At 38.6% G+C, this 27,990-nt stretch overlaps 1 protein-coding gene across 1 annotated transcript; it reads right to left on the bottom strand.

The window, feature by feature from the left end:
* Nucleotides 1-175: 175 nt before the first annotated feature.
* Nucleotides 176-27,990, bottom strand: LOC140357902 (N-lysine methyltransferase SMYD2-like). Its single transcript, XM_072442460.1, has 12 exons — nt 27,681-27,990; nt 26,987-27,050; nt 4,693-4,803; nt 4,292-4,352; nt 3,177-3,301; nt 3,027-3,094; nt 2,555-2,657; nt 1,257-1,367; nt 1,064-1,184; nt 680-854; nt 499-607; nt 176-390 (listed from the first exon to the last, which is right to left on the bottom strand). Exons 1-12 carry the CDS (start codon nt 27,848-27,850, stop codon nt 310-312), a joined length of 1,299 nt encoding a protein of 432 aa, XP_072298561.1. The 5' UTR covers nt 27,851-27,990; the 3' UTR covers nt 176-309.

Below are 27,990 nucleotides of genomic sequence, written 5' to 3'. Positions count from 1 at the left end.
TGGTTTATAATATATCTTCTCCTGTAGAGCAGTATGAAAGTGTTTAAACATCTCTCCTCAATGGGCCCCACAGCTGGTGCAGCTGCTCTTATTGTGCTGCATCGACCCTCACACAAAAATGTAAACTACTTGACACTAATGGAGGAAAGGGACAGCTGATCTGACAATCATGAGCCAGATTCTTGTAAAAAGTTTATTCACAAAATCTGAACAAAAACTCAACTTCTCTCTGCCTTAATACAAATGTAAAACTAGAAAGTGCCTGTTGTTCTGTAAACACTCCAAATGCAGTCCATACATGTGCTTTCTTCATTTTTGTGCCATCTTCTTGTGCAGCTCTGCCAGGTAAACGTGGTCTTTCCCGTGGGTCACCTCCATTATAGCCTCTGCCTGAATCAACAGAAAGAATAAGAACATTCAACGGTCATTTTAATGTATCACTGCCACACAAACACAACATACTTAAGCATTCACTTCATTTTAAACTGGAAATGTTACCTTTTTTAGCATGTTGAGCCCAGCTTTGTGCCTGTCCATTGTCATGTACAGTCGGCCAAGCTTCAGGTAGATAGAGGACAAGTTCAAGGAGAGGGGGGAGTAGAGCTGGCTGAAACCATCCGAGGACGTACATGGTCATTATTTCAAACCACTTTCTAAATGAATGAATGAATTTTAATACCTGTACGGTTTGATTAACTTCTCTCCATATAAGATGGCTTCCTCTATGTTTTCCATGTAAAGGCAGACGCCCATCGCCTGGTACATCATGTGCAGCATGTACACGTTAGAGTCTTCAAAAACAGAGCCCATCTTCTCCAGACTCAGCTCACATATATCCAGCAGCTCACTAGGGGGTGCTAAAGAGTCAAGGCGTCACTATCAAGTGTGGACCCCCCAGCACATGACAATAAACCTATGAAATGAAATGCCTTGGAGCGGGTTATTCAAACCTAGAGGTGTGTTACGAATGGATAGCAGGATACAAGAAAAGCACTTTAAATTAAGCACCGAGCTCTTTAAATTTAATAGCAATATCAAAACAATGAATTATACAAAAGGATATTTCTGTTGTCTTTTGAAGCTCTGAATTCTTTGATGGCTTTCCTGGCGTAACGCTCCATGTTGTTTATGACCTCTTCCTCTATGGGATCACTGAACTTGCGCACTTTTAGTTTCACCCTGTCCTGAAGAAAACATAAAACTTGAGAAACAACATTCAGTCATTTAAATTCATTATTCCAAAGGCTTTTCCATACCAGGGACCTGCTCTGACATTCCGGACATTCACAGGTAAAATAATAGGATTCCCTCAGCCTGTTGTTGCGGTCGTCTGTTGGATAAATGAGGTCTATGTAGCTTATGAAGACCTGAAAAACACACACGCAGCAGGAAAAACTGAGAATACTAGATACTACACTTGCAGAAATCAGGGAGTCAGAGGCCAGTTCTGAAAATAACCTTTTAAATCAGCTGCTGGGTCGCTTAAAGCTCCCGCACGCTGACACACATTTACACGTTCACTCCCAGGGACAGATTATCCAATGAGAGAAAGTAGTGATAAAAAGGAACTGAAGTAAAGAAGAGAGTGTTGCATGTCCATGAGTAATTTTGGTATAATTAGGCAGTCAGTCTAATGCAGCTGTAAGGTTAAGGAGAGGCCGGGTGGAACCTAAAAGCTACAAGAACTTCTGCTGCTGCTCAGCTCGCTGTGCTGGAGAGAACTCACACATGGAGCAAACAAAGTCATAAAGGCAGACAAATATGTGTTAAAACTGAACACTGGAGCTAACCAACATCTGGGCAATATTAAAATAAATCAGATAAAATAACCAAGTGTTGTTTTTATATCATATATTATCAAAATATCAAGATTTAGATCACAGTGAAATGTTGAGAAGATGTGCAAAATTTGACTCAGTAAATCCTGAAAATATACAACAAAAAGAGCTGATATAAAAATGATATAAAGATATATTTCTGCATTTTTGCGATTCATCTTACAGACATTTCAACTTTTTTTGACAGTTAAACTGCAACTGATACATTTAAATACATTTTTTAACACATTTCTGTTGGATTGACAAGGGTTACTCCAAAACAATATTGAGATATTCATTTTTGTCCATGTGACCCACCCACTACAGATTTGCTGCTGTTACTACTACTACCTACTGCTGGGTTCTAGTGGTAATTCTGTAAGTAGTATTAGTAATACTACTTACAGAATTACCACTAGAACCCAGCACGGATTGAAGGGTTGAGGCACTTTTAAATTTTTTTGTGCTATTTATTGTGTACATGTCCTTACTGTAATATTAATTTTGCTTGCATTATTACCACTTGCACTGTATTGTGAATTATAAGTGCATTCCTCCAAATTTTAGTTCTTAATCCTCTTATCTTTACTGTTACTGCTATTACTTCAACATTAGCTTCTATAATAACTTTTTCATAAAACAATCTCAGAAAGTAGTAGCAGTTGAATTGATCTTCTTGGTTATTTACAGCTTGGCCTAATGACAAAACAATACAGTAAACAGATGCGTTACCTTACCTCATCTCCAGGTTTCATGTCTGTTACGGCCCTGATCTCTGCTGCTGTCCCGTGAAAAGTGATGATGGTGTTGGGAAGACAGCTGTGGTTTATCAGAGCCACGCTGCGCACAAGCAGAAGGTTAAACATCATCACAATCATCTAAATAACTTTTTCTCTCAGAATTTCTCTCATGGCAGCCAAGTGAAGAGCAAACAAAGCCGCTCAATCAATAACCAGTGGCCCTGAGTCATGTTGGGGACCGTGTTATTGTTTGTTAGCTTGCTGGAAATGGCTCAAAAGGAGACAGAGGGGGTAAATTCACCTTCGCGTAGCCAATTTTAAGTCTAAACCGCTCTGGTGACAGCAGGAGGCCAAGTTTAACCACTAAACGAGCAACTGGGGAGGAGCGCAAGGGCTATTTAGAGTCTGGTCAATGTGAACAACAACCATAAAAGAGACCACAAAACGCTTGTATAAATGTCACGCTTACTCTGGGTAGACCGCGGTTCCCAAATGGAACAGCTCTTCGTCTTCTATCGTGAAACCGTTGCAAGCGACCTGCGATGTAGATGTACGAAAAGGCGTTTGAAACTAAATACTCTTGGTTATGTATTGCACTGTGGGTGAGAATGTGTCACACCTGGGAGAAAAGACTCAGCAGCTCTTGGTGGTCGGGGAAGTCTAAGTGCTTGGAGTAAAACCGATGAAGTTGTGCAATGTCTGACTCACTCATCTCCCTCTTCTCATTGTCCATGTCCTTCAGATCTGTTCAAAAAGAAACACTATAAATACGTTCTGCAGTGTCTTTGGGAGACTATGAAGTTGGAGACCTCAAGTTTGTTGCACATATTGTTTAAGTACTTACGACAGGGACAATTTACGCGCAGTTTAAACAATTGTCAAAAAAAGGCGTTATCAGGCTCTAGTATTTGTCAAATCAAATCTGTTGTGTAATTGATATGGATTTTGGCACTTGTTTACATGTGTGGTTGCTAGGTAACAGTTGTCACCAAAAATAGTCAGAAATGGACAAAATGTTGAGTAAAGTCTAGTATAAAATCATGCTGAGGAGGTTTTAGGAGAACGCACAGCCCGACCTGTCACTTAAAACGGATTCTAAAGGATGTATCGGTTTCATTTGCGCAGACACACTTTGTAATCGGGTCTATATGTGTCAGCCTGAAGAGTTGCTGCTTCTCTCTAAGTTGTCACACTTGTTATGTTGTCTCTGCACATTCGCCCCACTTATTCTGGATATATATAGACAGCCATGGGGCCTTCTCTTAGTCCAGTCTCAATGGGCTGTGCTTTTTAAAGCCGGACACTACACAACGTACTTACTCACAGAGAACAATTGCTGACAGATATTTGATGTATGGAGCTCAACATCCAACACTTGCAACAGTAAATCTACCATTCATTTTTCTCATGGACTTTCCAAAAAAACCTAAAGAATTATATAAGCCTGCTCGGTTATATGTTGAGTTATATGGAAACTAAACACCAAAGACCTGCCATTCTATTTAGCATGTTTTTCTGAGACTTTATAAACATCTTAAGTTATTCAAACATTTAGCAGGATTTTAAGTTAAGTGAGGGACATTGGTTACTCCATAGTTGGATTGCGCTGTTGTAAATATAAAAAAGTCCATGGGAAAATTAAAAGGGAAATTTAGTTCTGAAACCACAGCTTGCAGCGAAGTGAGCGTGTTAACATGAGTTCAACAAATGTGTAGGTAAGGTGCAATTACCCACGTGATTGCATCTCTTGTACTTGCATCATATTCTCTGAGGAACATTTCTCCTTCTGTGACTTCTACAAAATCAGAAATATTAAAAAAACACATCAATTACACAATTATACAACTACTATATAGTATTACACACTTGTTTCTTTAGTGTGAAATAGGGATAACATGATCTAATTATATTATTGTGTGAACACTAACAAAACAAAAGTCCTTTATCTTCTTTCATTCTAATACATAGTGTCCAGTAGTATGTGGCCAGTTTCATGAATACAAACTGTAAAAATAATCTAAATTTGATATAAACAGCCACATGAAAAGCACTACACATCAAGTGTCAATTTTAATTAAAAACTATTCTATTGCGACCTGAATAATGATGACATCCTTAAATAGCTTTACACTCACCTTTTTAGCGAGGATCCTTGCTACCAGCCGGGAAATCTCGGATGGACACCATTTCTCTCCAAAAGCGATCATTGAAGAGCATTCGAGCTTGTGCATGGACCAGTCTCCTTTCTGTTCGAGGATCACACTGTCAGTCACTCTAGTAAACGCCACCTCATCAGTGTTTAGCATATGACCTTCTGTTCACTCATATGACCTTCTGTTCACTCATATAACCTTCTGTTCACTCATATAACCTTCTGTTCACTCATATAACCTTCTGTTCACTCATATAACCTTCTGTTCACTCATATAACCTTCTGTTCACTCATATAACCTTCTGTTCACTCATATAACCTTCTGTTCACTCATATAACCTTCTGTTCACTCATATAACCTTCTGTTCACTCATATAACCTTCTGTTCACTCATATAACCTTCTGTTCACTCATATAACCTTCTGTTCACTCATATAACCTTCTGTTCACTCATATAACCTTCTGTTCACTCATATAACCTTCTGTTCACTCATATAACCTTCTGTTCACTCATATAACCTTCTGTTCAATCATATGACCTTCTGTTCACTCATATAACCTTCTGTCCACTCATATAACATTCTGTTCACTCATATGACCTTCTGTTCACTCACATGACCTTCTGTTCACTCTTATAACCTTCTGTTCACTCATGTAACCTTCTGTCCACTCATATAACATTCTGTTCACTCATATAACCTTCTGTTCACTCACATGACCTTCTGTTCACTCTTATAACCTTCTGTTCACTCATATAACCTTCTGTCCACTCATATAACATTCTGTTCACTCATATAACCTTCTGTTCACTCACATGACCTTCTGTTCACTCATATAACCTTCTGTTCACTCATATAACCATCTGTTCACTCATATAACCTTCTGTTCACTCATATGACCTTCTGTTCACTCATATAACCTTCTGTTCACTCATATAACCTTCTGTTCAATCATATGACCTTCTGTTCACTCATATAACCTCCTGTCCACTCATATAACATTCTGTTCACGCATATGACCTTCTGTTCACTCATATAAACTTCTGTTCACTCACATGACCTTCTGTTCACTCATATAACCTTCTGTTCACTCATATAACCTTCTGTCCACTCATATAACATTCTGTTCACTCATATAACCTTCTGTTCACTCACATGACCTTCTGTTCAATCTTATAACCTTCTGTTCACTCATATAACCTTCTGTCCACTCATATAACATTCTGTTCACTCATATAACCTTCTGTTCACTCACATGACCTTCTGTTCACTCTTATAACCTTCTGTTCACTCATATAACCTTCTGTCCACTCATGTAACATTCTGTTCACTCATATAACTTTCTGTTCACTCACATGACCTTCTGTTCACTCTTATAACCTTCTGTTCACTCATATAACCTTCTGTCCAATCATGTAACCTTCTATTCACTCATATAACCTTCTGTTCACTCACATGACCTTCTGTTCACTCTCATAACCTTCTGTTCACTCATATAACCTTCTGTCCACTCATATGACCTTCTGTTCACTCATATAACCTTCTGTTCACTCATATGACCTTCTGTTCACTCATATAACCTTCTGTTCACTCATATGACCTTCTCTTCACTCATATAACCTTCTGTTCACTCATATGACCTTCTCTTCACTCATATAACCTTCTGTTCACTCATATGACCTTCTGTTCACTCATATGACCTTCTGTTCACTGATATAACATTCTGTTCACTCATATAACCTTCTGTTCACTCATATAACCTTCTGTTCACTCATATGACCTTCTGTTCACTCATATAACCTTCTGTCCACTCATATAACATTCTGTTCACTCATATAACCTTCTGTTCACTCATATAACCTTCTGTCCACTCATATAACATTCTGTTCACTCATATAACCTTCTGTTCACTCACATGACCTTCTTTCACTCTTATAACCTTCTGTTCACTCATATAACCTTCTGTCCACTCATATAACATTCTGTTCACTCATATAACCTTCTGTTCACTCACATGACCTTCTGTTCACTCTTATAACCTTCTGTTCACTCACATAACCTTTTGTCCACTCATATAACATTCTGTTCACTCATATAACCTTCTGTTCACTCACATGACCTTCTGTTCACTCATATAACCTTCTGTTAACTTATATAACCTTCTGTTCACTCATATAACCTTCTGTTCACTCATATGACCTTCTGTTCACTCATATAACCTTCTGTTCACTCATATAACCTTCTGTCCACTCATATAACATTCTGTTCACTCATATGACCTTCTGTTCACTCATATAACCTTCTGTTCACTCACATGACCTTCTGTTCACTCATATAACCTTCTGTTCACTCATATAACCTTCTGTCCACTCACAAGACCTTCTGTTCACTCTTATAACCTTCTGTTCACTCATATAACCTTCTGTCCACTCATATAACATTCTGTTCACTCATATAACCTTCTGTTCACTCACATGACCTTCTGTTCACTCTTATAACCTTCTGTTCACTCATATAACCTTCTGTCCACTCATATAACATTCTGTTCACTCATATAACCTTCTGTTCACTCACATGACCTTCTGTTCACTCTTATAACCTTCTGTTCACTCATATAACCTTCTGTCCACTCATATAACCTTCTGTTCACTCATATAACCTTCTGTTCACTCATATAACCTTCTGTTCACTCATATGACCTTCTGTTCACTCATTTGACCTTCTCTTCACTCATATAACCTTCTGTTCACTCATATAACATTCTGTTCACTCATATAACATTCTGTTCCCTCATATGACCTTCTGTTCACTCATATAACCTTCTGTTCAATCATATGACCTTCTGTTCACTCATATAACCTTCTGTCCACTGATATAACATTCTGTTCACTCATATGACCTTCTGTTCACTCATATAACCTTCTGTTCACTCACATGACCTTCTGTTCACTCATATAACCTTCTGTTCACTCTTATAAACTTCTGTTCACTCATATAACCTTCTGTCCACTCATATAACCTTCTGTTCACTCACACGACCTTCTGTTCACTCTTATAACCTTCTGTTCACTCATATAACCTTCTGTCCACTCATATAACATTCTGTTCACTCATATAACCTTCTGTTCACTCACATGACCTTCTGTTCACTCTTATAACCTCCTGTTCACTCAAATAACCTTCTGTCCACTCATATAACCTTCTGTTCACTCATATAACCTTCTGTTCACTCATATAACCTTCTGTTCACTCATATAACCTTCTGTTCACTCTTATAACCTTCTGTTCACTCATATAACCTTCTGTCCACTCATATAACATTCTGTTCATTCTTATAACCTTCTGTTCACTCATATAACCTTCTGTTCACTCATATAACCTTCTGTTCACTCATATAACCTTCTCTTCACTCATATAACCTTCTGTTCACTCATATAACATTCTGTTCACTCATATAACATTCTGTTCACTCATATGACCTTCTGTTCACTCATATAACCTTCTGTTCACTCATATAACCTTCTGTTCAATCATATGACCTTCTGTTCACTCATATAACTTTCTGTTCACTCATATGACCTTCTGTTCACTCATATACCCTTCTGTTCACTCATATGACCTTCTGTTCACTCATATAACCTTCTGTTCACTCATATGACCTTCTGTTCACTCATATAACCTTCTGTTCACTCATATAACCTTCTGTTCACTCATATGACCTTCTGTTCACTCATATAACCTTCTGTTCACTCATATAACCTTCTGTTCACTCATATACCCTTCTGTTCACTCATATGACCTTCTGTTCACTCATATAACCTTCTGTTCACTCATATGACCTTCTGTTCACTCATATGACCTTCTGTTCACTCTTATAACCTTCTGTTCAGTCATATAACCTTCTGTTCACTCATATAACCTTCTGTTCACTCATATGACCTTCTGTTCACTCATAAAACCTTCTGTTCACTCATATGACCTTCTGTTCACTCATATGACCTTCTGTTCACTCATACCTTCTGTTCACTCATATACCCTTCTGTTCACTCATATAACCTTCTGTTCACTCATACCTTCTGTTCACTCATATAACCTTCGGTTCACTCATATGACCTTCTGTTCACTCATACCTTCTGTCCACTCATATGACCTTCTGTTCACTCATATGACCTTCTGTTCACTCATACCTTCTGTTCACTCATATAACCTTCTGTTCACTCATATGACCTTCTGTTCACTCATATGACCTTCTGTTCACTCATATGACCTTCTGTTCACTCATATAACCTTCTGTTCACTCATATAACCTTCTGTTCACTCATATAACCTTCTGTTCACTCATATAACCTTCTGTTCACTCATATACCCTTCTGTTCACTCATATGACCTTCTGTTCACTCATATAACCTTCTGTTCACTCATATGACCTCCTGTTCACTCATATGACCTTCTGTTCACTCTTATAACCTTCTGTTCAGTCATATAACCTTCTGTTCACTCATATAACCTTCTGTTCACTCATATGACCTTCTGTTCACTCATATAACCTTCTGTTCACTCATATGACCTTCTGTTCATTCATATGACCTTCTGTTAACTCATATAACCTTCTGTTCACTCATATAACCTTCTGTTCACTCATATAACCTTCTGTTCACTCATATGACCTTCTGTTCACTCATATAACCTTCTGTTCACTCATACCTTCTGTTCACTCATATACCCTTCTGTTCACTCATATAACCTTCTGTTCACTCATACCTTCTGTTCACTCATATAACCTTCTGTTCACTCATATAACCTTCTGTTCACTCATATGACCTTCTGTTCACTCATATAACCTTCTGTTCATTCATATGACCTTCTGTTCCCTCATATGACCTTCTGTTCACTCATATGACCTTCTGTTCACTCATATAACCTTCTGTTCACTCATATGACCTTCTGTTCACTCATATAACCTTCTGTTAACTCATTTAACCTTCTGTTCACTCATATAACCTTCTGTTCACTCATATGACCTTCTGTTCACTCATATAACCTTCTCTTCACTCATATAACCTTCTGTTCACTCATATAACATTCTGTTCACTCATATAACATTCTGTTCACTCATACCTTCTGTTCACTCATATACCCTTCTGTTCACTCATATAACCTTCTGTTCACTCATACCTTCTATTCACTCATATAACCTTCTGTTCACTCATATAACCTTCTGTTCACTCATATGACCTTCTGTTCACTCATATAACCTTCTGTTCACTCATATGACCTTCTGTTCCCTCATATGACCTTCTGTTCACTCATATGACCTTCTGTTCACTCATATGACCTTCTGTTCACTCATATAACCTTCTGTTCACTCATATAACCTTCTGTTCACTCATATGACCTTCTGTTCACTCATATAACCTTCTGTTCACTCATATGACCTTCTGTTCCCTCATATGACCTTCTGTTCACTCATATGACCTTCTGTTCACTCATATGACCTTCTGTTCACTCATATGACCTTCTGTTCACTCATATGACCTTCTGTTCACTCATATGACCTTGTGTTCACTCATGTGACCTTCTGTTCACTCATATGACCTTCTGTTCACTCATATGACCTTCTGTTCACTCATATGACCTTATGTTCACTCATATGACCTTCTGTTCACTCATATGATCTTCTGTCCACTCATATGACCTTCTGTTCACTCATATGACCTTCTGTTCACTCATATGACCTTCTGTTCACTCATATAACCTTCGGTTCACTCATATGACCTTCTGTTCACTCATACCTTCTGTCCACTCATATGACCTTCTGTTCACTCATATGACCTTCTGTTCACTCATACCTTCTGTTCACTCATATACCCTTCTGTTCACTCATATAACCTTCTGTTCACTCATACCTTCTGTTCACTCATATAACCTTCGGTTCACTCATATGACCTTCTGTTCACTCATACCTTCTGTCCACTCATATGACCTTCTGTTCACTCATATGACCTTCTGTTCACTCATACCTTCTGTTCACTCATATAACCTTCTGTTCACTCATATGACCTTCTGTTCCCTCATATGACCTTCTGTTCACTCATATGACCTTCTGTTCACTCATATGACCTTCTGTTCACTCATATGACCTTCTGTTCACTCATGTGACCTTCTGTTCACTCATATGACCTTCTGTTCACTCATATGACCTTCTGTTCACTCATATGACCTTATGTTCACTCATACCTTCTGTCCACTCATATGACCTTCTGTTCACTCATATAACCTTCTGTTCACTCATATGACCTTCTGTTCACTCATATGACCTTCTGTTCACTCATATGACCTTCTGTTCACTCATGTGACCTTCTGTTCACTCATATAACCTTCTGTCCACTCATATAACATTCTGTTCACTCATATAAGCTTCTGTTCACTCATATAACCTTCTGTTCACTCATATAACCTTCTGTTCACTCATATGACCTATTATTAACTCATATAACCTTCTGTTCACTCATATAACCTTCTGTTCACTCATATGACCTTCTGTTCACTCATATAACCTTCTGTTCACTCATATGACCTTCTGTTCACTCATATAACCTTCTGTTCACTCACATAACCTTCTGTTCACTCATATGACCTTCTGTTCACTCATATAACCTTCTGTTCACTCATATAACCTTCTGTTCACTCATATACCCTTCTGTTCACTCATATGACCTTCTGTTCACTCATATAACCTTCTGTTCACTCATATGACCTTCTGTTCACTCATATGACCTTCTGTTCACTCTTATAACCTTCTGTTCAGTCATATAACCTTCTGTTCACTCATATAACCTTCTGTTCACTCATATGACCTTCTGTTCACTCATGTAACCTTCTGTTCACTCATATGACCTTCTGTTCACTCTCATAACCTTCTGTTCAGTCATATAACCTTCTGTTCACTCATATAACCTTCTGTTCACTCATATGACCTTCTGTTCACTCATATAACCTTCTGTTCACTCATATGACCTTCTGTTCACTCATATGACCTTCTGTTCACTCATATAACCTTCTGTTCACTCATATAACCTTCTGTTCACTCATACCTTCTGTTCACTCATATACCCTTCTGTTCACTCATATAACCTTCTGTTCACTCATACCTTCTGTTCACTCATATAACCTTCGGTTCACTCATATGACCTTCTGTTCACTCATACCTTCTGTCCACTCATATGACCTTCTGTTCACTCATATGACCTTCTGTTCACTCATACCTTCTGTTCACTCATATACCGTTCTGTTCACTCATATAACCTTCTGTTCACTCATACCTTCTGTTCACTCATATAACCTTCGGTTCACTCATATGACCTTCTGTTCACTCATACCTTCTGTCCACTCATATGACCTTCTGTTCACTCATATGACCTTCTGTTCACTCATACCTTCTGTTCACTCATATAACCTTCTGTTCACTCATATGACCTTCTGTTCACTCATATGACCTTCTGTTCACTCATATACCCTTCTGTTCACTCATATGACCTTCTGTTCACTCATATAACCTTCTGTTCACTCATATGACCTTCTGTTCACTCATATGACCTTCTGTTCACTCATATAACCTTCTGTTCACTCATATGACCTTCTGTTCACTCATATGACCTTCTGTTCACTCATATGACCTTCTGTTCACTCATATGACCTTCTGTTCACTCATATGACCTTGTGTTCACTCATGTGACCTTCTGTTCACTCATATGACCTTCTGTTCACTCATATGACCTTCTGTTCACTCATATGACCTTATGTTCACTCATATGACCTTCTGTTCACTCATATGATCTTCTGTCCACTCATATGACCTTCTGTTCACTCATATGACCTTCTGTTCACTCATATGACCTTCTGTTCACTCATATAACCTTCGGTTCACTCATATGACCTTCTGTTCACTCATACCTTCTGTCCACTCATATGACCTTCTGTTCACTCATATGACCTTCTGTTCACTCATACCTTCTGTTCACTCATATACCCTTCTGTTCACTCATATAACCTTCTGTTCACTCATACCTTCTGTTCACTCATATAACCTTCGGTTCACTCATATGACCTTCTGTTCACTCATACCTTCTGTCCACTCATATGACCTTCTGTTCACTCATATGACCTTCTGTTCACTCATACCTTCTGTTCACTCATATAACCTTCTGTTCACTCATATGACCTTCTGTTCCCTCATATGACCTTCTGTTCACTCATATGACCTTCTGTTCACTCATATGACCTTCTGTTCACTCATATGACCTTCTGTTCACTCATGTGACCTTCTGTTCACTCATATGACCTTCTGTTCACTCATATGACCTTCTGTTCACTCATATGACCTTATGTTCACTCATACCTTCTGTCCACTCATATGACCTTCTGTTCACTCATATAACCTTCTGTTCACTCATATGACCTTCTGTTCACTCATATGACCTTCTGTTCACTCATATGACCTTCTGTTCACTCATGTGACCTTCTGTTCACTCATATAACCTTCTGTCCACTCATATAACATTCTGTTCACTCATATAAGCTTCTGTTCACTCATATAACCTTCTGTTCACTCATATAACCTTCTGTTCACTCATATGACCTATTATTAACTCATATAACCTTCTGTTCACTCATATAACCTTCTGTTCACTCATATGACCTTCTGTTCACTCATATAACCTTCTGTTCACTCATATGACCTTCTGTTCACTCATATAACCTTCTGTTCACTCACATAACCTTCTGTTCACTCATATGACCTTCTGTTCACTCATATAACCTTCTGTTCACTCATATAACCTTCTGTTCACTCATATACCCTTCTGTTCACTCATATGACCTTCTGTTCACTCATATAACCTTCTGTTCACTCATATGACCTTCTGTTCACTCATATGACCTTCTGTTCACTCTTATAACCTTCTGTTCAGTCATATAACCTTCTGTTCACTCATATAACCTTCTGTTCACTCATATGACCTTCTGTTCACTCATGTAACCTTCTGTTCACTCATATGACCTTCTGTTCACTCTCATAACCTTCTGTTCAGTCATATAACCTTCTGTTCACTCATATAACCTTCTGTTCACTCATATGACCTTCTGTTCACTCATATAACCTTCTGTTCACTCATATGACCTTCTGTTCACTCATATGACCTTCTGTTCACTCATATAACCTTCTGTTCACTCATATAACCTTCTGTTCACTCATACCTTCTGTTCACTCATATACCCTTCTGTTCACTCATATAACCTTCTGTTCACTCATACCTTCTGTTCACTCATATAACCTTCGGTTCACTCATATGACCTTCTGTTCACTCATACCTTCTGTCCACTCATATGACCTTCTGTTCACTCATATGACCTTCTGTTCACTCATACCTTCTGTTCACTCATATACCGTTCTGTTCACTCATATAACCTTCTGTTCACTCATACCTTCTGTTCACTCATATAACCTTCGGTTCACTCATATGACCTTCTGTTCACTCATACCTTCTGTCCACTCATATGACCTTCTGTTCACTCATATGACCTTCTGTTCACTCATACCTTCTGTTCACTCATATAACCTTCTGTTCACTCATATGACCTTCTGTTCACTCATATGACCTTCTGTTCACTCATATACCCTTCTGTTCACTCATATGACCTTCTGTTCACTCATATAACCTTCTGTTCACTCATATGACCTTCTGTTCACTCATATGACCTTCTGTTCACTCATATAACCTTCTGTTCACTCATATGACCTTCTGTTCACTCATATAACCTTCTGTTCACTCATATAACCTTCTGTTCACTCATATACCCTTCTGTTCACTCATATAACCTTCTGTTCAGTCATATAACCTTCTGTTCACTCATATAACCTTCTGTTCACTCATATGACCTTCTGTTCACTCATATAACCTTCTGTTCACTCATATGACCTTCTGTTCACTCATATAACCTTCTGTTCACTCATATAACCTTCTGTTCACTCATTTAACCTTCTGTTCACTCATATGACCTTCTGTTCACTCATATGACCTTCTGTTCACTCATACCTTCTGTTCACTCATATGACCTTCTGTTCACTCATACCTTCTGTTCACTCATATAACCTTCTGTTCACTCATATAACCTTCTGTTCACTCATATGACCTTCTGTTCACTCATATAACCTTCTGTTCACTCATATGACCTTCTGTTCCCTCATATGACCTTCTGTTCACTCATATGACCTTCTGTTCACTCATATGACCTTCTGTTCACTCATATGACCTTCTGTTCACTCATATGACCTTCTGTTCACTCATATGACCTTCTGTCCACTCATATGACCTTCTGTTCACTCATATGACCTTCTGTTCACTCATATGACCTTCTGTTCACTCATATGACCTTCTGTTCACTTATGTGACCTTCTGTTCACTCATATAACCTTCGGTTCACTCATATGACCTTCTGTTCACTCATACCTTCTGTCCACTCATATGACCTTCTGTTCACTCATATGACCTTCTGTTCACTCATACCTTCTGTTCACTCATATACCCTTCTGTTCACTCATATAACCTTCTGTTCACTCATACCTTCTGTTCACTCATATAACCTTCGGTTCACTCATATGACCTTCTGTTCACTCATACCTTCTGTCCACTCATATGACCTTCTGTTCACTCATATGACCTTCTGTTCACTCATACCTTCTGTTCACTCATATAACCTTCTGTTCACTCATATGACCTTCTGTTCCCTCATATGACCTTCTGTTACTCATATGACCTTCTGTTCACTCATATGACCTTCTGTTCACTCATATGACCTTCTGTTCACTCATGTGACCTTCTGTTCACTCATATGACCTTCTGTTCACTCATATGACCTTCTGTTCACTCATATGACCTTATGTTCACTCATACCTTCTGTCCACTCATATGACCTTCTGTTCACTCATATGACCTTCTGTTCACTCATATGACCTTCTGTTCACTCATATGACCTTCTGTTCACTCATATGACCTTCTGTTCACTCATGTGACCTTCTGTTCACTCATATAACCTTCTGTCCACTCATATAACATTCTGTTCACTCATATAAGCTTCTGTTCACTCATATAACCTTCTGTTCACTCATATAACCTTCTGTTCACTCATATGACCTATTATTAACTCATATAACCTTCTGTTCACTCATATAACCTTCTGTTCACTCATATGACCTTCTGTTCACTCATATAACCTTCTGTTCACTCATATGACCTTCTGTTCACTCATATAACCTTCTGTTCACTCACATAACCTTCTGTTCACTCATATGACCTTCTGTTCACTCATATAACCTTCTGTTCACTCATATAACCTTCTGTTCACTCATATACCCTTCTGTTCACTCATATGACCTTCTGTTCACTCATATAACCTTCTGTTCACTCATATGACCTTCTGTTCACTCATATGACCTTCTGTTCACTCTTATAACCTTCTGTTCAGTCATATAACCTTCTGTTCACTCATATAACCTTCTGTTCACTCATATGACCTTCTGTTCACTCATATAACCTTCTGTTCACTCATATGACCTTCTGTTCACTCTTATAACCTGTTCAGTCATATAACCTTCTGTTCACTCATATAACCTTCTGTTCACTCATATGACCTTCTGTTCACTCATATAACCTTCTGTTCACTCATATGACCTTCTGTTCACTCATATGACCTTCTGTTCACTCATATAACCTTCTGTTCACTCATATAACCTTCTGTTCACTCATACCTTCTGTTCACTCATATACCCTTCTGTTCACTCATATAACCTTCTGTTCACTCATACCTTCTGTTCACTCATATAACCTTCGGTTCACTCATATGACCTTCTGTTCACTCATACCTTCTGTCCACTCATATGACCTTCTGTTCACTCATATGACCTTCTGTTCACTCATACCTTCTGTTCACTCATATACCCTTCTGTTCACTCATATAACCTTCTGTTCACTCATACCTTCTGTTCACTCATATAACCTTCGGTTCACTCATATGACCTTCTGTTCACTCATACCTTCTGTCCACTCATATGACCTTCTGTTCACTCATATGACCTTCTGTTCACTCATACCTTCTGTTCACTCATATAACCTTCTGTTCACTCATATGACCTTCTGTTCACTCATATGACCTTCTGTTCACTCATACCTTCTGTTCACTCATATAACCTTCTGTTCACTCATATGACCTTCTGTTCACTCATATGACCTTCTGTTCACTCATATACCCTTCTGTTCACTCATATGACCTTCTGTTCACTCATATAACCTTCTGTTCACTCATATGACCTTCTGTTCACTCATATAACCTTTTGTTCACTCATATAACCTTCTGTTCACTCATATACCCTTCTGTTCACTCATATAACCTTCTGTTCAGTCATATAACCTTCTGTTCACTCATATAACCTTCTGTTCACTCATATGACCTTCTGTTCACTCATATAACCTTCTGTTCACTCATATGACCTTCTGTTCACTCATATAACCTTCTGTTCACTCATATAACCTTCTGTTCACTCATTTAACCTTCTGTTCACTCATATGACCTTCTGTTCACTCATATGACCTTCTGTTCACTCATACCTTCTGTTCACTCATATAACCTTCTGTTCACTCATACCTTCTGTTCACTCATATAACCTTCTGTTCACTCATATAACCTTCTGTTCACTCATATGACCTTCTGTTCACTCATATAACCTTCTGTTCACTCATATGACCTTCTGTTCCCTCATATGACCTTCTGTTCACTCATATGACCTTCTGTTCACTCATATGACCTTCTGTTCACTCATATGACCTTCTGTTCACTCATATGACCTTCTGTTCACTCATATGACCTTATGTTCACTCATATGACCTTCTGTTCACTCATATGACCTTCTGTCCACTCATATGACCTTCTGTTCACTCATATGACCTTCTGTTCACTCATATGACCTTCTGTTCACTCATATGACCTTCTGTTCACTTATGTGACCTTATGTTCACTCATATGACCTTCTGTTCACTCATATGATCTTCTGTCCACTCATATGACCTTCTGTTCACTCATATGACCTTCTGTTCACTCATATGACCTTCTGTTCACTCATATAACCTTCGGTTCACTCATATGACCTTCTGTTCACTCATACCTTCTGTCCACTCATATGACCTTCTGTTCACTCATATGACCTTCTGTTCACTCATACCTTCTGTTCACTCATATACCCTTCTGTTCACTCATATAACCTTCTGTTCACTCATACCTTCTGTTCACTCATATAACCTTCGGTTCACTCATATGACCTTCTGTTCACTCATACCTTCTGTCCACTCATATGACCTTCTGTTCACTCATATGACCTTCTGTTCACTCATACCTTCTGTTCACTCATATAACCTTCTGTTCACTCATATGACCTTCTGTTCCCTCATATGACCTTCTGTTCACTCATATGACCTTCTGTTCACTCATATGACCTTCTGTTCACTCATATGACCTTCTGTTCACTCATGTGACCTTCTGTTCACTCATATGACCTTCTGTTCACTCATATGACCTTCTGTTCACTCATATGACCTTATGTTCACTCATACCTTCTGTCCACTCATATGACCTTCTGTTCACTCATATAACCTTCTGTTCACTCATATGACCTTCTGTTCACTCATATGACCTTCTGTTCACTCATATGACCTTCTGTTCACTCATGTGACCTTCTGTTCACTCATATAACCTTCTGTCCACTCATATAACATTCTGTTCACTCATATAAGCTTCTGTTCACTCATATAACCTTCTGTTCACTCATATAACCTTCTGTTCACTCATATGACCTATTATTAACTCATATAACCTTCTGTTCACTCATATAACCTTCTGTTCACTCATATGACCTTCTGTTCACTCATATAACCTTCTGTTCACTCATATGACCTTCTGTTCACTCATATAACCTTCTGTTCACTCACATAACCTTCTGTTCACTCATATGACCTTCTGTTCACTCATATAACCTTCTGTTCACTCATATAACCTTCTGTTCACTCATATACCCTTCTGTTCACTCATATGACCTTCTGTTCACTCATATAACCTTCTGTTCACTCATATGACCTTCTGTTCACTCATATGACCTTCTGTTCACTCTTATAACCTTCTGTTCAGTCATATAACCTTCTGTTCACTCATATAACCTTCTGTTCACTCATATGACCTTCTGTTCACTCATGTAACCTTCTGTTCACTCATATGACCTTCTGTTCACTCTCATAACCTTCTGTTCAGTCATATAACCTTCTGTTCACTCATATAACCTTCTGTTCACTCATATGACCTTCTGTTCACTCATATAACCTTCTGTTCACTCATATGACCTTCTGTTCACTCATATGACCTTCTGTTCACTCATATAACCTTCTGTTCACTCATATAACCTTCTGTTCACTCATACCTTCTGTTCACTCATATACCCTTCTGTTCACTCATATAACCTTCTGTTCACTCATACCTTCTGTTCACTCATATAACCTTCGGTTCACTCATATGACCTTCTGTTCACTCATACCTTCTGTCCACTCATATGACCTTCTGTTCACTCATATGACCTTCTGTTCACTCATACCTTCTGTTCACTCATATACCGTTCTGTTCACTCATATAACCTTCTGTTCACTCATACCTTCTGTTCACTCATATAACCTTCGGTTCACTCATATGACCTTCTGTTCACTCATACCTTCTGTCCACTCATATGACCTTCTGTTCACTCATATGACCTTCTGTTCACTCATACCTTCTGTTCACTCATATAACCTTCTGTTCACTCATATGACCTTCTGTTCACTCATATGACCTTCTGTTCACTCATATACCCTTCTGTTCACTCATATGACCTTCTGTTCACTCATATAACCTTCTGTTCACTCATATGACCTTCTGTTCACTCATATGACCTTCTGTTCACTCATATAACCTTCTGTTCACTCATATGACCTTCTGTTCACTCATATAACCTTCTGTTCACTCATATAACCTTCTGTTCACTCATATACCCTTCTGTTCACTCATATAACCTTCTGTTCAGTCATATAACCTTCTGTTCACTCATATAACCTTCTGTTCACTCATATGACCTTCTGTTCACTCATATAACCTTCTGTTCACTCATATGACCTTCTGTTCACTCATATAACCTTCTGTTCACTCATATAACCTTCTGTTCACTCATTTAACCTTCTGTTCACTCATATGACCTTCTGTTCACTCATATGACCTTCTGTTCACTCATACCTTCTGTTCACTCATATGACCTTCTGTTCACTCATACCTTCTGTTCACTCATATAACCTTCTGTTCACTCATATAACCTTCTGTTCACTCATATGACCTTCTGTTCACTCATATAACCTTCTGTTCACTCATATGACCTTCTGTTCCCTCATATGACCTTCTGTTCACTCATATGACCTTCTGTTCACTCATATGACCTTCTGTTCACTCATATGACCTTCTGTTCACTCATATGACCTTCTGTTCACTCATATGACCTTCTGTCCACTCATATGACCTTCTGTTCACTCATATGACCTTCTGTTCACTCATATGACCTTCTGTTCACTCATATGACCTTCTGTTCACTTATGTGACCTTCTGTTCACTCATATAACCTTCGGTTCACTCATATGACCTTCTGTTCACTCATACCTTCTGTCCACTCATATGACCTTCTGTTCACTCATATGACCTTCTGTTCACTCATACCTTCTGTTCACTCATATACCCTTCTGTTCACTCATATAACCTTCTGTTCACTCATACCTTCTGTTCACTCATATAACCTTCGGTTCACTCATATGACCTTCTGTTCACTCATACCTTCTGTCCACTCATATGACCTTCTGTTCACTCATATGACCTTCTGTTCACTCATACCTTCTGTTCACTCATATAACCTTCTGTTCACTCATATGACCTTCTGTTCCCTCATATGACCTTCTGTTACTCATATGACCTTCTGTTCACTCATATGACCTTCTGTTCACTCATATGACCTTCTGTTCACTCATGTGACCTTCTGTTCACTCATATGACCTTCTGTTCACTCATATGACCTTCTGTTCACTCATATGACCTTATGTTCACTCATACCTTCTGTCCACTCATATGACCTTCTGTTCACTCATATGACCTTCTGTTCACTCATATGACCTTCTGTTCACTCATATGACCTTCTGTTCACTCATATGACCTTCTGTTCACTCATGTGACCTTCTGTTCACTCATATAACCTTCTGTCCACTCATATAACATTCTGTTCACTCATATAAGCTTCTGTTCACTCATATAACCTTCTGTTCACTCATATAACCTTCTGTTCACTCATATGACCTATTATTAACTCATATAACCTTCTGTTCACTCATATAACCTTCTGTTCACTCATATGACCTTCTGTTCACTCATATAACCTTCTGTTCACTCATATGACCTTCTGTTCACTCATATAACCTTCTGTTCACTCACATAACCTTCTGTTCACTCATATGACCTTCTGTTCACTCATATAACCTTCTGTTCACTCATATAACCTTCTGTTCACTCATATACCCTTCTGTTCACTCATATGACCTTCTGTTCACTCATATAACCTTCTGTTCACTCATATGACCTTCTGTTCACTCATATGACCTTCTGTTCACTCTTATAACCTTCTGTTCAGTCATATAACCTTCTGTTCACTCATATAACCTTCTGTTCACTCATATGACCTTCTGTTCACTCATATAACCTTCTGTTCACTCATATGACCTTCTGTTCACTCTTATAACCTGTTCAGTCATATAACCTTCTGTTCACTCATATAACCTTCTGTTCACTCATATGACCTTCTGTTCACTCATATAACCTTCTGTTCACTCATATGACCTTCATTTCACTCATATGACCTTCTGTTCACTCATATAACCTTCTGTTCACTCATATAACCTTCTGTTCACTCATACCTTCTGTTCACTCATATACCCTTCTGTTCACTCATATAACCTTCTGTTCACTCATACCTTCTGTTCACTCATATAACCTTCGGTTCACTCATATGACCTTCTGTTCACTCATACCTTCTGTCCACTCATATGACCTTCTGTTCACTCATATGACCTTCTGTTCACTCATACCTTCTGTTCACTCATATACCCTTCTGTTCACTCATATAACCTTCTGTTCACTCATACCTTCTGTTCACTCATATAACCTTCGGTTCACTCATATGACCTTCTGTTCACTCATACCTTCTGTCCACTCATATGACCTTCTGTTCACTCATATGACCTTCTGTTCACTCATACCTTCTGTTCACTCATATAACCTTCTGTTCACTCATATGACCTTCTGTTCACTCATATGACCTTCTGTTCACTCATACCTTCTGTTCACTCATATAACCTTCTGTTCACTCATATGACCTTCTGTTCACTCATATGACCTTCTGTTCACTCATATACCCTTCTGTTCACTCATATGACCTTCTGTTCACTCATATAACCTTCTGTTCACTCATATGACCTTCTGTTCACTCATATGACCTTCTGTTCACTCATATAACCTTCTGTTCACTCATATGACCTTCTGTTCACTCATATAACCTTTTGTTCACTCATATAACCTTCTGTTCACTCATATACCCTTCTGTTCACTCATATAACCTTCTGTTCAGTCATATAACCTTCTGTTCACTCATATAACCTTCTGTTCACTCATATGACCTTCTGTTCACTCATATAACCTTCTGTTCACTCATATGACCTTCTGTTCACTCATATAACCTTCTGTTCACTCATATAACCTTCTGTTCACTCATTTAACCTTCTGTTCACTCATATGACCTTCTGTTCACTCATATGACCTTCTGTTCACTCATACCTTCTGTTCACTCATATAACCTTCTGTTCACTCATACCTTCTGTTCACTCATATAACCTTCTGTTCACTCATATAACCTTCTGTTCACTCATATGACCTTCTGTTCACTCATATAACCTTCTGTTCACTCATATGACCTTCTGTTCCCTCATATGACCTTCTGTTCACTCATATGACCTTCTGTTCACTCATATGACCTTCTGTTCACTCATATGACCTTCTGTTCACTCATATGACCTTCTGTTCACTCATATGACCTTATGTTCACTCATATGACCTTCTGTTCACTCATATGACCTTCTGTCCACTCATATGACCTTCTGTTCACTCATATGACCTTCTGTTCACTCATATGACCTTCTGTTCACTCATATGACCTTCTGTTCACTTATGTGACCTTCTGTTCACTCATATAACCTTCGGTTCACTCATATGACCTTCTGTTCACTCATACCTTCTGTCCACTCATATGACCTTCTGTTCACTCATATGACCTTCTGTTCACTCATACCTTCTGTTCACTCATATACCCTTCTGTTCACTCATATAACCTTCTGTTCACTCATACCTTCTGTTCACTCATATAACCTTCGGTTCACTCATATGACCTTCTGTTCACTCATACCTTCTGTCCACTCATATGACCTTCTGTTCACTCATATGACCTTCTGTTCACTCATACCTTCTGTTCACTCATATAACCTTCTGTTCACTCATATGACCTTCTGTTCCCTCATATGACCTTCTGTTCACTCATATGACCTTCTGTTCACTCATATGACCTTCTGTTCACTCATATGACCTTCTGTTCACTCATGTGACCTTCTGTTCACTCATATGACCTTCTGTTCACTCATATGACCTTCTGTTCACTCATATGACCTTATGTTCACTCATACCTTCTGTCCACTCATATGACCTTCTGTTCACTCATATGACCTTCTGTTCACTCATATGACCTTCTGTTCACTCATATGACCTTCTGTTCACTCATATGACCTTCTGTTCACTCATGTGACCTTCTGTTCACTCATATAACCTTCTGTCCACTCATATAACATTCTGTTCACTCATATAAGCTTCTGTTCACTCATATAACCTTCTGTTCACTCATATAACCTTCTGTTCACTCATATGACCTATTATTAACTCATATAACCTTCTGTTCACTCATATAACCTTCTGTTCACTCATATGACCTTCTGTTCACTCATATAACCTTCTGTTCACTCATATGACCTTCTGTTCACTCATATAACCTTCTGTTCACTCACATAACCTTCTGTTCACTCATATGACCTTCTGTTCACTCATATAACCTTCTGTTCACTCATATAACCTTCTGTTCACTCATATACCCTTCTGTTCACTCATATGACCTTCTGTTCACTCATATAACCTTCTGTTCACTCATATGACCTTCTGTTCACTCATATGACCTTCTGTTCACTCTTATAACCTTCTGTTCAGTCATATAACCTTCTGTTCACTCATATAACCTTCTGTTCACTCATATGACCTTCTGTTCACTCATATAACCTTCTGTTCACTCATATGACCTTCTGTTCACTCTTATAACCTGTTCAGTCATATAACCTTCTGTTCACTCATATAACCTTCTGTTCACTCATATGACCTTCTGTTCACTCATATAACCTTCTGTTCACTCATATGACCTTCTGTTCACTCATATGACCTTCTGTTCACTCATATAACCTTCTGTTCACTCATATAACCTTCTGTTCACTCATACCTTCTGTTCACTCATATACCCTTCTGTTCACTCATATAACCTTCTGTTCACGCATACCTTCTGTTCACTCATATAACCTTCGGTTCACTCATATGACCTTCTGTTCACTCATACCTTCTGTCCACTCATATGACCTTCTGTTCACTCATATGACCTTCTGTTCACTCATACCTTCTGTTCACTCATATACCCTTCTGTTCACTCATATAACCTTCTGTTCACTCATACCTTCTGTTCACTCATATAACCTTCGGTTCACTCATATGACCTTCTGTTCACTCATACCTTCTGTCCACTCATATGACCTTCTGTTCACTCATATGACCTTCTGTTCACTCATACCTTCTGTTCACTCATATAACCTTCTGTTCACTCATATGACCTTCTGTTCACTCATATGACATTCTGTTCACTCATATACCCTTCTGTTCACTCATATGACCTTCTGTTCACTCATATAACCTTCTGTTCACTCATATGACCTTCTGTTCACTCATATGACCTTCTGTTCACTCATATAACCTTCTGTTCACTCATATGACCTTCTGTTCACTCATATAACCTTCTGTTCACTCATATGACCTTCTGTTCACTCTTATAACCTGTTCAGTCATATAACCTTCTGTTCACTCATATAACCTTCTGTTCACTCATATGACCTTCTGTTCACTCATATAACCTTCTGTTCACTCATATGACCTTCTGTTCACTCATATGACCTTCTGTTCACTCATATAACCTTCTGTTCACTCATATAACCTTCTGTTCACTCATACCTTCTGTTCACTCATATACCCTTCTGTTCACTCATATAACCTTCTGTTCACTCATACCTTCTGTTCACTCATATAACCTTCGGTTCACTCATATGACCTTCTGTTCACTCATACCTTCTGTCCACTCATATGACCTTCTGTTCACTCATATGACCTTCTGTTCACTCATACCTTCTGTTCACTCATATACCCTTCTGTTCACTCATATAACCTTCTGTTCACTCATACCTTCTGTTCACTCATATAACCTTCGGTTCACTCATATGACCTTCTGTTCACTCATACCTTCTGTCCACTCATATGACCTTCTGTTCACTCATATGACCTTCTGTTCACTCATACCTTCTGTTCACTCATATAACCTTCTGTTCACTCATATGACCTTCTGTTCACTCATATGACCTTCTGTTCACTCATATACCCTTCTGTTCACTCATATGACCTTCTGTTCACTCATATAACCTTCTGTTCACTCATATGACCTTCTGTTCACTCATATGACCTTCTGTTCACTCATATAACCTTCTGTTCACTCATATGACCTTCTGTTCACTCATATAACCTTCTGTTCACTCATATAACCTTCTGTTCACTCATATACCCTTCTGTTCACTCATATAACCTTCTGTTCAGTCATATAACCTTCTGTTCACTCATATAACCTTCTGTTCACTCATATGACCTTCTGTTCACTCATATAACCTTCTGTTCACTCATATGACCTTCTGTTCACTCATATAACCTTCTGTTCACTCATATAACCTTCTGTTCACTCATTTAACCTTCTGTTCACTCATATGACCTTCTGTTCACTCATATGACCTTCTGTTCACTCATACCTTCTGTTCACTCATATAACCTTCTGTTCACTCATACCTTCTGTTCACTCATATAACCTTCTGTTCACTCATATAACCTTCTGTTCACTCATATGACCTTCTGTTCACTCATATAACCTTCTGTTCACTCATATGACCTTCTGTTCCCTCATATGACCTTCTGTTCACTCATATGACCTTCTGTTCACTCATATGACCTTCTGTTCACTCATATGACCTTCTGTTCACTCATATGACCTTCTGTTCACTCATATGACCTTATGTTCACTCATATGACCTTCTGTTCACTCATATGACCTTCTGTCCACTCATATGACCTTCTGTTCACTCATGTGACCTTCTGTTCACTCATATGACCTTCTGTTCACTCATATGACCTTCTGTTCACTCATATGACCTTCTGTTCACTTATGTGACCTTCTGTTCACTCATATGACCTGTTCACTCATATGACCTTCTGTTCACTCATATGACCTTCTGTTCACTCATGTGACCTTCTGTTCACTCATGTGACCTTCTGTTCACTCATGTGACCTTCAACTGAAGCCTAAAAACTGACACAGTGACCAGCAGAGGTGGGTAGAGTCAAGTAAGAGTAACTGTACAGTATAGTAACAGTACTCAGGTAGGAGTAACAGTGCAGTAAAGTAACAGTACTCAAGTAAGAGTAACAGTATAGTAAAGTAACAGTACTCGTGCAGTAAAGTAACAGTACTCAAGTAAGAGTAACAGTACAGTAAAGTAACAGTACAGTAAAATAACATAGCCTAAATTAGTATTTCAGATAATGATTCAAGTACAAAAGTAAGTGCAAAAAAGAGAAAGCAAACTGTAACTTTCAGTGTACCAGTATTTGCAGTATGAGTTAGAGTAACTGAGTACTACCCACCTCTGGAGATACATAAGTATACATCCTGTGTCATACCTGACATTTGGCATTGCAGTAGAACGCTTTCTTGCACTTGCCACATCTTGCCAGACCTTGCTTACTGTGTGCGTGCAGAAAACAGTAAGAAAAGCTCTCAATTGATACATGAAAACACATGAAATAAAGAGTTAATCAGCACCAAACGCCTCGCACACAATGACACCCACTTATCACTGAGAGACAAGAAGGAGCAGTTGGGCTTCATCGTAAGTGATAGCAAAGCAGCTCTTTATAACAGCCTGGTTTATTTATAGATGCGCTCTGAGGCAGCTGTTTCTTTACTAATGGCAATAAAAACTCTTACTTTATCAATGTCAATCAAACATTTACTGATGTTGATTCACGTATTTTATAACATTGCACTGTCCACCGTCAAATAAACAAACGAATTAGATATTTAATAGTATGTTGAAGGCACATAAAGTGTTCACTGGAAATAAGATCAAGTGACTTCTGTAATATTGCCTTCTTTTTGTATTTTTATTACTTATACAATAATATGCATTGAAAAATATGAATAAATCTCTTAAAATAGCATAAAAAACACTCCTACCTCTGACCTACAATGATAAAATATACAAAAATAGCCATCTAAACAAAGCACTATCAGACATATGTGCCTTTATAAAGTGACTTTACAGTGGCAGTAGCAGAGATGACACTGTGCAGCAGAAGCCTGTGCGCGCTTTACCTGTTCAAGCAGAACTCGCACAAGTTTCCTCTTTCCTCCACCGCTAAAACAGAAGTATACGCGGGACAGGAGAAAAGCAGCTCCCCCACTTTGAACGCTCTGGTCACCCGGAGACCACGGCCTTTCCCCGGGCTGTCAAACCTCTCCAGTCCCTTGATGCTGCTCGTCATGATGATCTGTCCGCGTCCCGTTCAGATGACTGTTCTGAACCTGCTGCTGCAACACTGACTTCGACCGACGACACCCCCCCAAATATGTGATCAGCAGCTGCAGGTCCCGCAGGTCCCGCAGGTCCCGCGGCACCAGCTGA

Source organism: Eucyclogobius newberryi, unplaced genomic scaffold (genome assembly GCF_026437365.1).
Source record: "Eucyclogobius newberryi isolate DKJ021-1_F unplaced genomic scaffold, fEucNew1.0.hap1 SCAF_1, whole genome shotgun sequence".
Taxonomy (NCBI): Eukaryota; Metazoa; Chordata; class Actinopteri; order Gobiiformes; family Gobiidae; genus Eucyclogobius; species Eucyclogobius newberryi.
Note: the sequence above shows the minus strand (reverse complement) of the source record. Positions and strands in the feature narration are given on the sequence as shown.